The sequence below is a fragment of the Rhyacophila brunnea genome, unplaced genomic scaffold (genome assembly GCF_057557595.1).
Source record: "Rhyacophila brunnea isolate RB1 unplaced genomic scaffold, BYU_Rbru_1.0 scaffold_2, whole genome shotgun sequence".
Classification (NCBI taxonomy): domain Eukaryota; kingdom Metazoa; phylum Arthropoda; class Insecta; order Trichoptera; family Rhyacophilidae; genus Rhyacophila; species Rhyacophila brunnea.
This window is the reverse complement of record NW_028232859.1, coordinates 18,669,352-18,686,568: the sequence shown is the minus strand read 5'-3', so window position 1 is coordinate 18,686,568 and position 17,217 is coordinate 18,669,352. Positions and strand designations below refer to the sequence as shown.

Here is a 17,217-nt window from a genome sequence, read left to right as displayed (position 1 = left end):
AAATGACATGCATAATAGTAGGTTGTTGATTTTATGTAATATCGGATAACCTAATATTAAGGACTATCTACACTACAGGATGGGGTACAAAGTCTTCTACTAAATAAATAAAACTTTTATATAAAACTTGATAATGAAATACATAAAAATGATAATTCCTACATAAGGTAAAATTAATTAGTCATGTTTTATAGGTATTTAGTAGTAAAAAATAATGTTTTTTTTCTATTATTTATCAAAATATTCTCACGACTATTATTTTCTTATACACGAATTTTATTTAAAAACTATCTCCTTACCTTAAATATTTACGTAACGCCAAACTGTTTTTTTATAGATTAATTGGCATTTAAAAAAATTAAAAGTTTAAAAACTATCAATGAATTAGAGTATTAAAACTATACTTTAGGTTAAACTATGTAGTTTCTGTCCAACAGCCATTAGATAATGAAAAAGTAGGTACCCAATATTCCCGGCCAATTAATAAGTATATGAGACAGGTACAGTTCAAAGAATGATTTACTATCTAAACCTAAACCTAGCAATGTAAATAAAAACAATGATCCGAGTGCATGTTATACCAAAAAATATTCAAAAATCAGCAGTAAATCCAAGAGAACTTCATTTTAATGATAAAATTAACCATATTATAATAATATAATATTCGATGAAATTTTTAAAAAAGTGCACCTTTTTAGTTTTTTCTAATTCATTTAAAAAATAATATATTTATATACATAATATATATACATAACTGAATTAATTTTAAAAATCAGAATCGACTGTGCTTAGGTAGGTCCTTTGTTTAATTCCTTTAGCAAACCTTTATTCACCGTAGACATGGAAAATTCCACGCAAAACATGACTTCAAATGAAATATATTCCTGAGAGATATTCCATAATTGGAACCAATTAAACTAATCGTATAATGTAGAATGGCAGTTGGAGTAAGTGACGATTTGACGAACACGCCTCCACAATTAAGCTGCATGCATGCACAATCGGCCCGCCGAGAGTTCAAATCCCGTCGTATAACTCACATGACATAAACATGCTATACGTCTTTGGATAAATGGGGCTCCATTTAACCCTGTCCGAGAGAGCGGGGGCTCATACCACCCGCATCCCGCGTGAGAAATGATCCGTTTGCCACCCCGAACTCCCGACACTGAAATGGCCGCAGGGGGGCGGTACAGCATGTCACGTGGTTTTGCATCTATTTAACGTTTGGGCAGACTTTGTCAGGAAACATTAAATCAATTTTAGACTTATGTACGTAAAATTACTAAACCATTGCCGGTTATAGTAATTAATATCACTTTTCACTACCTACTATTACACATATAACATTATAGTAAGTAGGTAGCTAAAGTACAAATAATTAATATCACTTCCTGAAATCTACATACATAGTTAGATGTTATCATATTTGATTTTGAAATTATCACCGTATGTTTTTTCAAGTTCTTTTCTTGGTATTTCAAGCGCTACCCACATTGAGGTGCATGTCACGGTGCTTGTCGCCTACTATCACGGGCTGCCGCTACGGGGGAAAAAAAGTGTGTAATGTCATTGTTCTTGGTATTTAAAATGTTATTAGACTGATTCTCCCATCCCATAGCATAGTTTTGAACCTTTACACGAACATTGTCAGTTGGCAATATCTGCCTTAATCACAACAATGAGGGCACTTCAGGGTTGAACTGTACTGCATCGCACCTGCATGACGTTTTGAACGTTTTTATCATATTCCACATGCCTGCACTTTTTGAATGTCATGTCAAAATCACGATTTTTTGTTTTTAGCGGGTGGCACTATGTATTTTCTATGAGAATGTTGTCTATTATCTATGGTCTGCTAGTTGGGTTCTATTAAAAATATTATCTATGGATGTTATGTCAAACGTAATTTTAACGTACGCATACGTAGAAACTGTTAAAATTAATTGAAATTAGCATGAATAATTTATAATAATTCAAATTACAAATACATTATTAACGAGATGGTGCACGTTTAAAATATTCTGCAAAATGACGAAACCTTAGACTAAATTTTCGGCGCGACCACGTGAAAGTAGGCAACATGCACCGTGACATGCACCTCAATGTGGGTTGCGCTTAATACCCCGTTTACACGTACTTTATACACACATTAAAAAAATGTATGGGGAAAAAATATGTATTATCTTGCAGTTGGCAAGATTGCGTGCATGAATCAAACAAGTTTGGAAGGTTCCTAATGCAACGCGCAAGTAAGATTATTTTCGATCTGCGCCTGCGCAGTAGAGCGATAAGGACGAATATGCCGGTAAAAAAACGAACTACTCATTTTGAGCTTAACCGAAATTCAATACGACTTGTCAGACAGTACTATAAAATGACAACATTGCGCCTCGCTTACTCTTGAAGAATGAGATTGGAGAGACAGTCAGCACTGTTACGTGTAAACAGTTATTGTCATGATAATTTAAAATAAGCACTATTGCCGACAGTGATTTCATTCACGTGTACAGGCGCTATAAGGCTCGTTGCAGAAGTCATCCTCAAAAGTACGCTGAGAAAAGAAGGAAGAAAAAAACGCAGTGACAACCCAAAAACCAAATACGATCTTTTATGCTATTAGTATACCTACAACAGTATTTGTTAATGATAATAAAATATATTCAATACATAGCTCAAAAATATATTTATAATGGTTTATTATTTAAGACGGCTCACACGCAAGATTACAGAATATAGCATTCTTCTTTTAAAATACATAAACAAGATATAAGTACGTATTAGAAACATCTTGGATTTAGTGGATTCCAACACGAAGTTTTCACATGCAGAGCGATTGCTTTACTAATAAGCTATTAAATCAAGTTCCGTAATTCTTAATGTTTCCAAAGTATATTAAAAAAACGTTTATTCTCAAACTCAGTTTACCTGGGTGAAACAACAAAAATATAAATTTACATTAAAAAAAAAAAAAACTATTTTCATGATAATATATGATTCTTATTACGATAAATTTAATACTAAAGCAGTTATGAAAAATTATGGAAAAAAATATCAGATCGCCGGCAAGAAACTGGGTAGATTTTAGAAATTATAATACTGTAATAATGTTATAGGACAATGTACTATGATAAAAATTGAAAGTATTTTTTTTTCATTTTGAGTCACCCTATCTATCCCCCGGGCACTTGACCTCATAATTCCAGGCCTCGAACAACCCTTGCCGTTTTCAGATGAATCACGCAAGGTTTTCACTCATTTATTTTCTTCCACTTGCCCTAGGTACGTATTTTGCAAGTCTTGAATTTTTATGATGCTATTGTAATCCACTAGACCTTTAAGATATTTCAACACTTATTATAAATGTAAAGTTAAACAATGAACAAAAAAAAATCGTCATGATACAATTTCAAAATGAAACAAACCAGTGTGAATTTGCTAATAATATTATATTAGTCAACTTGGCAGCTAAGAAACTTGTTTCATTATAATTTCCTAGTTAGTTAAATTAGAGTTTTCTTTTTCAAAAATTAAAAATTAGAATTATTCATAATATAGGTAGATAGCTGGTAAATTAAAAATAATAGGATTCAATAAATATGTGTACATTATGAATGAAAGAAAGTGATACTAGATGGAAGAATGGTTTTTATCTTTTTTACATTCATATAAAAAAATTCAAACAATGAATTAGTCAAAAATCTCTTCATTACAATATAGAAAATCTAATAAACTAAATTTTAATAATAAATATGACCATAAAATAATATGTATATAAGATCGAATCTTTTAACAAATTCACATTTCATGGCATTTTTTCAATTGTAAGTTTATCTTTGACTTAAAATTAAAAATATTTTTCTTTTTAATGTTATTAGATACATATTTATTAATTAATACAGTTTAAATTGTAAATTATCAAAAAATATTTCAAATTGCAAGCTTCGTAGTTTTCCGCTAGGTGCCTCTGGTATGTAGAGGTATCGCCTCAAGGTTTCAATTAAACCAAGCTTAAACTAGCACAATATAAAAATATCGAGAGAATAGAATAGATAAATCATTATATTATGGCGATTCGCAATTGTATTGGTTATGATTGCCAGTATTGAAATAGGCAGTATAACAACCAATGCTAATTACACATGCCAATTGTACATGTTGCCAATATAATATACTGAACTACCTAAAATTTATTGCTGTGTTGATAAAACGATGTTTTTCTATACATATAGTGGTATGATTCTGAAATAATGACAATAATTCCTAAAACCCAATTATGTATATATCAATTTTAATCGCAGAAAAAATAATTACATATGTAGTTACTTTTTTAATGAGATAAATATAAATGCATTATCAATTTGTGTTCATAATTAATTTCCGTATATATTGTTATAATAAACTGTGTATTTCAATAGTTAATTATTGCAATACAAAATCGATATTACAGTAATTGTTTTAAGCTGGTATCTTATTTTAACAGTATATTTTAAAAATATCTGCGGATTGAGAGGTAATAATTTTACATATTTATAATTCTCATAAATATAGTAAGTCGGTATACAAAAATGGTGATGTTTAATCTCTCTTAAATATTTTAAATCTCTTTTATATGACACTAATCGGTTTATTATGACTATGACATATATTTTTTTTTATATCAGATGATTTAAATCTATAGAATCATCACCATTTCCTGTATAAAATAATTCATTTGAAATCCGACAGTGAGCCCTACAGCAAGGCGGTAAAACTAATGAATTCAGCGCTCATTAGCATAAACAGCCAGCGCTAATTACACTGAATTGTCAGTTCGTTCAAATCAATACTCTATTGAGTAACATTGCCACCAGTACCGCAGAGAATTTCTCTCATTTAGATGAACATTTTCAGCGAACCAATTCATTGCGACGCCGATAGTGAAAATTATACAAATTGGAAAATCAATCAATCGAAACTGTATAAATGACTCGATGTTAATTAAGAAAAACACTTTTCACAATATAAATTATATTAAAAATTAAATATTGTTTACTTAAATATAAAAAGTTGCATGACGTCAATAATTACTACTCTAGGTTGAAAGATATTGTAATAAATTAAATTTGCTTGCTAAGCGGGTGAAAATGATTCAAATACGTGTGAAATAATAACATTATAATAATTAAAATACTAAAAATATTAATATTTAAAAAATATAATTATTTTTTATTTTTATTTTTAGATTATAACGTTAATATAATTAATATATGGGATTTCTCAGAATGATGTTTTTATAAAATTATTCGAAACCTAAGTTGCGTTGCCACATATCTGGTGACCAAAATAAGATATTAAAAGTGACCATCTATCACTGCAGTTTAAAGTATTCAAGTATTGTATTTTTCTAATGCCATACGTGGTGCTTAAATTTGAGAGTTCCACAAACTAAGAGTAACAAAACATGGTACATCGATATGGATTTTGAACATAAAGTACAAGAACCGAAAAATGAACAAACTAAAGATATTTAACTACTGTTCACCAAAATATTGACGTAAAAAAGAGCTAGCTATACCTCTATAATAAAAAATCAAACAGTGATATCAAATATGTACTAAGATACTTAAGAAAATATCCCAATCGACCATGATAAAAATAATAAACTCGAATGGAAGTATGTAGCAAATGACTAAGGAAAATAGAAAAAAAAACATGGAAAAGCTTTCAATCAGTAGTGTAGATATAAAAATGTTATACAATGTCTATTAATATTATAAAATATTTTATTGAGACCATAAATGATGGTGTAACACTGTAACGTGTTTAAAATTAAGAGCAATTATTTTAATTAGTTAAGACTTAACTATGTTGTGTAGGAAAACCCTCCCAGATTATTGAACGAAAATTTGAATTTCTTTATATTATTATACTTTAGGTAAAAATTGGGTGCATCTATAATAATTATATAAAAATATTATGTAGGTTTTACTATAAAGAAGTTTAAAAGAATAGACTGTCGTCGTTAATATTATACTACCTCTCATTTTCTCTATACTAAATTAAGTTATAAAATAAAGTTAATGCGTCGGTTTTTAATAGTTTTCTCGATAGATGTCCAAGAATTTTGTTAATTTTGCATAATCTCACTGGTTCATTTTCATTTTGCTCTCTTCGCTGTTTATTTCTATAGAAGTAATATACCACGCCTTCCTTTTTTCTTTGTTATTTTTTGTGAGCGCGTTAAGTAAATTTATATTACAACTGGTAACACAAAAGAAGAAGGAATATCTTTTGCAATGAAGACATTTTTTTAAACTATTTTCTTGTGGTATTGTTGAAATATACTCGCAAAAATTAAATTGCGGATATTAAAGTTGAAAAGAACCGTGGCATACTCTAAGAATAGCAATGGCATTCATTACAAATCCTAATTGATGTTCCGTCCTATTTGATACATTTGACAGCTTCTAAAATTTTACTTTAGGAATAGTAATATATTATATAATATATTTATAAATAAGCTATTTGCGCATTACATCGTTAAATGCTCGTTTAAGTTTAAAAAAAAACTAGTTTTAAAAAATCATCATATTCCAGAGGTTCCAAGCTTTACTCATTACTGCGTTAAAATGATATCACCATTTGATTTTTAATAAAATAGGGAATCACTCGGTATTTCTCACATATAAGTTTCTGCTACACGTATTTCAATTGCTTGGTGAGCTTTGTCAAATACAGGAGGTACCAAAAATTACATTTGATTTTGTGTATTTATATCTCAGCAAAGACAACGATGGAAAGTACGAGTAAGATAATCCTGTATCAGCAAAAATGCTATAATAAAAGATTCAGGTAGAATTATCGGTTAAATTATTAATGTGATTTTTTTTACTGTTCCTGAGATTGTTTCTTCTTAGTTTGATGCCATCTTTTATTGACCTACTTTTACGGTGGTACTTCCATCCTCTAAGTAGTCTAAGTCAGTGCTCCGCAACCTTTTCTCACCCACGGCACACCAAAGGTCTTTCCAGAATTCTACGACACACCACATGAAAAACAATTTATACACCAAAACATGGACCCCACATCCTGAAGGAAGGGACTAAGGTTAAAGACAGTGTGATACTCTAAAATAGCGTTTTTTCAAATAGTGTTTGAGGTAAAATTAATGGTATTGATTGTATGTTTAGCGATTTTTTGTATAGTTATATTATATTAATATAATTAGGGTTAGTTGTCGGGTTAGGAATAATTATTTGTCGAGTATTGACACAATAATAATAAATTGTGTCCTACAATCACGTTTTAAAATATTAACACTGGCGTAGTAAAATGGCAGGCGACTTTTTTTACTCAAAAATGGGAGCTGAACTGCGATAACCTTGTCGGAAATCCGAGGATATTTTCAATAACTGAAATCCAGAAAATAGGCAATTGAACATCGGCGAAGTTCAGTTTTAGCGTCCCGTCGTTTATCAATTCAATAAATTCCTTTCGAATTTATAGGAAAATCGCTTCTATAGAATTTTCGGCATTGGTTGCAAAATGGTTTCGTATCCAGTCACATTGATTGTATGAAAGTAATGATGTCATTTCTTTTGCAGCAAAGTTAAATGTTTTTGAGACGGATCCAAAATTAATTGCTTGTTTACAATGGTGGCCTGGTAGGTCCTTTGGTACATTTGTAGTGATCCTTGTTTTAACTTCTTCTGCCAAAGTTCGAGTTTATTATTTTGAATCCTTCTAATTTATCAGAGCACGTCAATATATTTTCATTCTGACCTTGCATTGTTTTATTAAATTCATTCAGGTGCTCAAATATACTACCAGCCATGTACGCAATTTGGCTACTGCACCGCGGCACACCTAGGATCGTCTCGCGGCACACCGGTTGCGGAGCACTGGTCTAAGTTACCGTACATAATATTTTAACAATTTTGTTGGAGCCACTATTCTACGCTTAATATTAGTTGTAAGTTCAGTTGGGACCTCCAGTATTCTGATGATTTTTGCATGTAATATCCAAGTTTTGACTCCATTGATTAGTACTGATACAATGTATCACCTGATAGCAATTCATCGGATTGCTCAGACTTTTGACACGATTGTGTAAGAGATGATTTATTTTCATAAAGTACTTTTAAATGTTTCCTCACCTTGATCCCATGGTCTGGGGTCCAATTTTTTTTGTAGACAACAATCGACATTCTAGAAGCGGCATACTAAATTTAAGATGGTGACTACTCAAGTATCAAAGCTAAAACCTCTTAAGCGTACTATTATTATTTGCTCGTGTCGTTACTTTGGTATTAGTTTCTGTACTTTCTATTGTATCTTTTTATCATATATTGTACGCGACGATGGGTAATGTGTTTTTGACAGGCAATATGAAACTTTGACGTCAGCACAAAAGACGATATTGAACGCAATATTAATATTAGCCGCGGATAACGGTAAATGAAGTATGTCTCCCACACAACAAACAGATTAAAAGGGGAAAAAAATGTACTGCGCCGACAAGGCTGATGCTGCGCGATATTATAATCAGAGCTGTTGAAATCCTTATTTTATACAGGTTCAGTTTCGGGTTCATTTATAAGTAATAGGTATAATTATCAGTGTAAAATTGTACGAAGTTTGTTTATATTAATAATATACTTAAATACCTACGTATGATATCTAATTATTGATATTTAATAAATGTTTTATTTTAATTTGACTTAAATTGACTAACACCAATATGTCATAACTAGGGAGCGGATTTATATGCAACAAAAAACATGATTATATGCATGCACATATGCACTTAAAATCATTGAAATATGCACTAAAACCAAAGAAATATGCAGTTATATGGACTATGGAAAAATATTTTAAATACCCACTTCACCCAATATTACCGATAAACAATCGAATAACAAATTAATAATCTTAAGCAATAGGTATAATATAATAACAAAAAACACAAATAATGAATATAAAGTTAATCAATTACAATTTTCAAAATAGTTTGTTTACAAGTAGGTACCTACAAATAATTGAACAAGAAATGCAAAATGTAAATGAGAACTATGGAAACTAAACACAACTTAAAAAAAAAACAAAAACGACACACTTAACTATTCCTAAATACTATTTGCTGTTTTTTTGTCCGAAAAAATAAGTTTTCATATAAATAAAAAAAAAATATTAAAAAAAAAATATATTTTTTAATATTCTCTGGCATTAAATTTTTCGCATATCTGTCAGTATTTTGTTAATATGCGGAAAATGATCTCTCAGCGTCCACAGAGGTGATAGCGCAAAATTTAAATAAAGGTGCCCGGGTTGACTTCACTTTTTCTGATAAATTAATGAAATTCTCGGGGATGCCATTAAAATGCAAGTGCATCTACCTGATTTAGTTATGTTTCGATAAAATTATAAATGCAAAAGCCCTAAAATATGCATTTATTAATGGAATATGCACTAATGTCTCAAATATGCTCTAACGTCTCAAATATGCATTTATATGCACAATAAAATTTTATTTTTGGATTCTGCGTCTTTCGAAACGGATTTCTGTGCAACTCCCATAGCTATGCATACATCCTAACAAAACATGCACTAGCATATAAATCCGGGCCCTAGTCATAACTCACCAATTTTTATAAATTAACACTGTTGTTGATTCGAGCGAGAAGTTTTAGTATAGACATATGTGTTAAATATCAGAAAGTTTTGATGAATAGTTTTCTCTTATATTAAAAAAACAAAATGTCATATTATACCATATATAGGACCAAAAATGTCGTATGCCTTCCAAGCGAGATATAGAATATTTTGGATTTTAGATTTTTACTTGGTCTGCATTGTATGCTACAAAAGTGTACAGAACACACTATTTTTATAACTTCATCATATTATAATATTGCACTAGATATATACAGTTTTTTGTGTCTCCTGTAAAATTTGTTCATTGTGGGTTACGACATATTGCAGTTTGTCGAACATTATGTATTTATTTATTAATTAATAATATACATTTTCAATATATTAGATAATATTATGCTTAATTCAACCAAATTACTTAAAATCTTTTTTAAAACGTGACTTTCGCCGAAATGTAAAATATATTAATTAATAATATTATTTATCTTTAAATAACTGCTTCAGAGTGATTGAAAAATAGTTAAAGATAAATTTAATTTAGAGTTTGAATAACAATAATAATTATTATACAATCAAACCCCTTACATTTTTCAAAATTCAGGATTCGTTAAAATCATATTAAAGGGTTTCGGTAGGTATTGATTGTTTTCAAAATTAATTAAGAGGTTTCCATGGTTCCAGGGTTTGGTTTCGGTTTCGTTACTAACTCTGATTATAATACTATTATATAATATTATTTTTTCTAACGGCAGAAAATCTTGAACAGTTCTTTACTCGTAAGGTAAAAATCATTAAGCTGTCGTTTTAAGGAAAAGGCTGTTGTGAGTTGCGATATTATTTTTCCGATAAAGACGGTATAACGGAACCTGTGAATAAGTCATTTTAAAAGAACCTTTAAGTGTTGTTCTTATCAATAGGCGTAAACTACACACATTTATTTAACTGTTTAGGAGCTTATTTATTGAAAATATAGCACTATCGAGTAAAATTTGTTACCTACTAGATAATGTTGAAAAAAAACGAAGCCTTGGTTGCCAAAATATATTCACATATAATGAGTGTAAACTCATATAAACTATTAATTAATTAAAACTATTTATTATACAATACGTTGAGTTTCTTCGCGCTGATTTTTATACCGATGTGAAATGAACTGTTATGTTACACGTCGTTTGTCTCTTGAATACATTAGATTTAGTTTTCGAATGGCATATTATCGTCAGCACCCATTCTGATCCAGGTTTGGGCAAACCATTGAGAGTGTCGACAGTTTCAAATGCTTGTGGGTACACATCGAAGGAAAGAGCACTTTATAAAGAGTGACCACTATCCGAATGCTAATAACAGGACCAACATTTCACTCGATACGGAATGGCTGGAACTCATAACTGTACTCGGGTAAAATCAAATGACGTTTATTTTATGTTTTCATGGTACCTTAACAAAGTCCCAGAGCAACCGTATAGTCAGCTTTGAAAAAAGATACGGTAGAATAACATTAAGAGTAAATAGGAGATGAGAGGGTAGTTTAGATGCAACGTTAGACCTTGCACGACCTTGCGCTACGGATGTCTCAAGAGGATTTCAACCCAACTTATATATTCTCAAGCCAACCGGATTCCCGTATCGTGGAAGCCGTAAATACCATCCACAGGCTATATATGTCGAAGCTAAGAGATGCTGGTAAGATCTATAATATTGAAACAAGAGGCCTGACGATTGACATCAAGTCCGAAGGAGGCGCGTGTTGTCCATAATAATATGCTCCAATAGAGAAGAAGAAAAAGAATAAATTATTACTCTCTTCTTAGTACCTACTTATTAATTTTAACACATATTTATATTAACATTTATCTTCAAGAATGAGTACTTATATACTAATTTTATGTTTTTACTTACAGATGGAGGTGAAGATGGAATGTCCGACCGGGAGAAGATCTCCGGATATGAAACTAATCTGTATCTATACTCGGTAAGTTGACACAAAATTATTGTTACATCGGTAACTATTTCACATCGAATAAAGATATTTTCATTTGTGCAACCGGTACTTACTAGTGATAATTAAAATATTGGTCCAACTAAATGAAGGTTGATTTTTCATATTATAATCTTCATCATTACCTGGAAATCGATACACTGCTGGATGAAGGCCTCCCATACTCTTTTCGCCCTACTCGGTTGATATCTCTTCGCTTCCACGCTTCCTCCAAACTAGTTGAGTCGGTCGATTCTGCGTATATTCTTTAGCTTGATAGCCTCTGTTACTTCATATAGTTATGTATGTCTCTTTACCATTGATTTATTTTATGGTACTCTCGGTTGTACCCAATATCTGAATATATAGAGGCGTTTACTAAATTTATATTACTAAAATATAAATTATATACTTTGCATTTTACTCTCAATACTATACAATCTCCTTTGATCCAGCTTCACATCCCATGATTATTGTGTATGAGAAAAGATTTATAAGAACAACGGCATTCGCATCTAGCTGTTTTTCTATAAAAAATATTAACCGAATTTCAAACATTACATTTTTATAAAACATACTCGTACATAATAATCATACATCTTCAAAATCTACATAATCCGATAGCTCGGAAAAAGATTTAATATATACTTGTACAATAGAATGAGAGTATTTTTATAGTTTTATTGCTCGCACTGTGCCAAGTATACTCACATATTATATACATATATATATAGACCTTTCCATAAATTTATCTCAAATTTTTGCAATGCTTCGCTTATTTATAAAAAAACCTTTATAATACAAAACACATAAAACACAGTTCGCTGCCTATTCGAAGATTTCTATGTATTTTCAGAACAGTGTCTGGAATGTAAACATGATTTTTACAAATCTACCAAAAAAATGTTTTAACATTTTTTTTGAGATGAAACTCTTTTCTTATGTGACAAAGATATATAAATTGGTTAATATTCATGAATTAATTTATTATTATCAAAGATAATCGCGCGATTTAAGCGTCGGCCTTCAGCGTCTTGGATCCCAGGTTCGAATCCTGGGTCTGACAAATACACATATAGTTTTTCAATTTGTGTTTGAGTCAGAGTATGTACCTTATAAGTTGAGCAAATGGCTGATATCCATTTCTCGTAAAAACTAAAATTTATTAATACAAACCTCCATTCTGTTGCAGACCCATATATTATGATCTTATTAGGATCGGACATGGTACATAAATTATACAAAACAGGTTCAGGTAAATATGAAACTAACAACTAGTCAGGAAATATTTTTATAATACTAGAAAAATACGAGGTGGCAGCGCCACCAGTCAACATTCTTGGATGTGGCTTAGATATACTAAATGAATTATTTTCATTAAAATATCATCTAGATTTAATTAGACCTGTTACAAATTAATTGTAATAGCTTTTAATACTTTCTATACATACCTATATATAGTCAATATGCTAGTATTTTACTGTAAGTATCTGTAAAACTATTATGAGAGTATCTTATCATATGTCTACTTTCACGATCAGATTACAATAAACGTTTTCATTATTTTTATGTCAGTTCATTTTCGAAACGTCCAAACAGTCCTAGGAACGTCGTATTAAACTCATTGAATAAGCCGACCATCTAGTAAATATTGTAGTGGGTAATAAAAAATGCAATTTTTCGAACGAGTCATTTGAAATTTGGAATATTTAAAAAGTCTGGGTATATAAATTATTAGTACTGGAAAAATAAGATCTCTTTTCAACTAAGTACATATCTTACTTTTAACAAAACAGTATTTTATTAGGACATTTGTCATTTTTTTAAAAACATTCTTTACTTATGTATATTAAAAAATCTAGCAAAATACTATTGATACTTAGTTACCAAAGTATTTTATTATCAATTGAACAGTGTTCGAAAAGTAATAATATATCGTATTAAGTGCTTTTTTACAGACACTATTTTAGCTCGAGATACTAAAGTATTTTATTAAAACAGCAGAAAAAATAACAAATTCAACCATATCCATATCTCTAAAATGACCCATACTGACTTACAACAGTACTTTACTGGGATTTCGAAGGTAATTTATGTATCTATCTTACGATCATGGCATTTTTCCAGGATGTATGGCAGGCCAAATACATTACTGGTAGTCGACGTAGCACCACTGAATCCATATTAATTCCCACCTATAGCGCATTATGTATGTTTATTTAACTGGTCGAGAATAAATACCTTATTCAACGTTTTTAATAGTAGTTTTGATTCTAATGTTGGTACACTTTATGGCGTTTACCTTTCCTCTAGTATTACCATGTTTCGTCACTACATTAATTTATCAATTTCAACCAAAGTATTAATAATATCAGAATATATTATACTATTATAGTTTGTAAGTTTATTATTGACGTTTGAGACTTCGACCGATAAAAGAAGTTCACTTTCTTTGTCGTTGTTTGGAGATATTTATGGGCCAAGGTTTGCTCCTATTATTGTATTACTAGAGTTTCAATTCTCATTCAGGTTATGTAAGTCATCATTTTGCACTCACCAACATTTGAAATAATTGATTCTGTTGGTTTCAAAGTACATTATCTGCATTTTATTTGTAATATACTAGATTTGGATTCTCTAATTACTTTCTTATCTTATATAATATATTCATAATCAAACCCAGCGCCGTTTGATAGTAAAATAGTATCAAACCGGAAGTTGATTGAAAAAATTTTCCACCAACTTTAACATGTTTTCTTTATTCATTTTAATAAATTGTATGTCATTTTATTTCTTTATTCGCCTTTTAAACTAATAAATATTATGTTTTTAAAGAGAAAAAAATCTATTTATAGTCCTTAATTTAATGTGGTTGATATTTTTTGCAATTATCTTAAAATTATGGAATTAAAAGGTAACTGGCTTTGAAACTAATAGCTTCAATTAGAAATAAATATTAATCCTGATATAGGAAATTAAAAATATAAAATTTTCATTTTCATTAAACGGTAAAAAAGGTAACATAAAATTAAACAAAATTGCTCTATTAATAGATCAAATGTATATCTTCTTTAAGAGAGAAAAAGTATGAAATAAATATTTTTCATATCGGTCAGATGTGCCATACTTATAACGATATCTTTCCCATAACATTGACTTCTCATTGATTTTCGTAATCTCATTTGACACAATTTTTATTATACTGTGTAAATTTCCTTTATCCATTACACGTGAGAAGACTTTTTCTCGCTTTCCAGATAAGTCCGGCAGTAGAGTTGATAGGATGGTTTCCGGTCGATTTCGTAGAAGCCTCCACCGGTTACTCAATTTGTACCCGCGAGTCATTTCCACTAATAACTTTAAACCCCTTTTACCATTTTATCGGTTCATTTGTTTCTATTTTTATCTTTATCGCGTGTATCTATATTTATAAAATCACTTAGGCCTTATTAAAAAAAATATTTTGAATAGAAAGTTTTTAAATTTAATTTTGATGTGCCTTATCGCACTAATTTGATTATTTCAGTATGATTAAATACTTTTTAAAGCAACGTAGTCTTAAAATAACTTTGAAATGTCGTCATTTCATATCGGTATATATTGATTTATTGGCTTTCTTTACATTTGTTCACTGCTAACTTTATACAAGTGAATATGATTTAACACACTCTAAATAATTTATATTAAAGACTCTGATGCGATGTATTACTTTTTTCTGAATATTGGTATTTTAATTGTAGATTTTTAAGTATGTTTATAAAAAAATGAACATAAAAATAACTGTAGTAATATTATGACGACACATTAATACTTATTCATATTAAAATGTAGATTACTAGAAACGGATATAGAAAAATTTCTATACCTAAATACGCATTGAACTTTATTTAAAATTGAGTTATTTTTTTAAAATATTTCAATAATAATTTCAATGGACTTTTCAAATTTTTTTTTTTACCATGTCCGATCCTAATAAGATCATAATAACATGGGCCTCTACAGAGTGGAGGTTTGTATTAACAGATTTTGTTTTTACGAGAAATGGACATCATCCACTTTCTCAACCTAATAGGTCCATACTCTGACTCATACACTGATTGAAAAACAATATGTGTACTACTTAGTCAGACCCAGGATTCAAACCTGGGACCCACGACGCTATAGGCCGACGTTTAAGCCGCGCGGCCATCGTATGTGTTAAATTAATTGATTATACAATTAACTTTAAATATTCGTAATGTTATTGTCATCATGTGTTTTCATAATTTAAACCAAGAACGGCAGAACGTTATCCCGTTTCTAAATTGTTATAAATAATTTACAAAATGGCTTTCTTGGATTGCCATTATTTTCAATTGAATTAAATTTTTGCTACCCAACATTTTCTATGCCGTATATTCAGTGGCGAAGGGTGAAGGTAGGGTGTTGAAATTTGACATGAATAGTGTATATGTACTAAATTTTGTCAGTCAAACGTATTTTTTTTTATTGAACTGAAAATTTAATGTGAAGAGAGTGTTTGTTAGTTTTTAAAATTCAATTAAACCATGCCTAATTCAAGCCATAGGTAGGTAGATAATAGTGAAAAAATATTCGTTTATATTTTATTTTATAGAGAAGAATATTTTTTATCTATTATGTTTAAGTGTAGATAGAGCTTAATGAATTTCGAAAAACTAACCAACACCATCTGTAATATTTATATTCTTAATTAAACGAAAACAAAATATAAGTATGACCAAAAAGTTAAACTATTTTGTCGGATCGCCCGTATAAGCTACCATTATAGTTTGGCGTAGACACGGCTTATTTTAATTTTTAAAACTAACCAGCACCATCTGCAAATTTTATTCGTTCAATGAAAACAAATAAGTATGACTGACAAAGTTTAGTTTGCACTATTTATATCGGACCTTAACAGCCTATCTCCACCCTTCGCCACTATATATATTATAGTATATATACCAACATATGGTATATTTATATAAAGATAAAATCTTAAAACTCGATTAATCCAAAACCAATAATTAAACATATATACAGTAAATAGCAACTCAATTGGCGGAATGGTATTGTTTTTAAATTTGGAGTGTTTCTAAAAAATATATAAAGCGATATTTTTACTCCTTCACACAATATATTATTGTATAATTACGATCTTAGAATGAATCAAATTAGGATTAAGATATATACATTGTATATTTCGTAAAACAATGATAAACACATCCTAAATAAAGGGTGCCCAGCTATAAAAAGAATTAAATCTATCTTTATTAGTTTTGTAGAAGAAGATGTAGAGGGTGAAAATAAACTTTTTTTTGTAATTTCCAATAAAGATTTAAAAGGTATGTATATTTAGTTATCATAGTCACTTCTAAGCAGAGCATATTATTTGTCTCCACAAAGTGAGGTTGTGTTAGTAATTCGCCAAACCTATTGGGTCATTGCACTGGATCAAACACAAGATAAATTGTTTTGACCACCTGCGGGTATTGAACTCGTGGCCCACGGCTTCTTATGTCTACAAAAACATTCGTTTTACCAACTAGGATAATGTGAGTTGCATTCTACATATATATAATATCTATATACTGTTATTTTTGCTT

General features: G+C 29.9%; 1 protein-coding gene across 3 annotated transcripts in view; it reads left to right on the top strand.

Moving 5' to 3' along the window:
- Positions 1 to 17,217, top strand: part of kcc (solute carrier family 12 member kcc) — a 227,919-nt gene that overhangs the window by 73,481 nt on the left and 137,221 nt on the right. For all 3 annotated transcript variants that reach the window (XM_085947198.1, XM_085947199.1, XM_085947197.1), the window contains exon 3: positions 11,535 to 11,605. In XM_085947198.1, the coding sequence (XP_085803324.1) occupies positions 11,535 to 11,605 (71 nt within the window). The remainder of the gene's footprint in view (positions 1 to 11,534; positions 11,606 to 17,217) is intronic.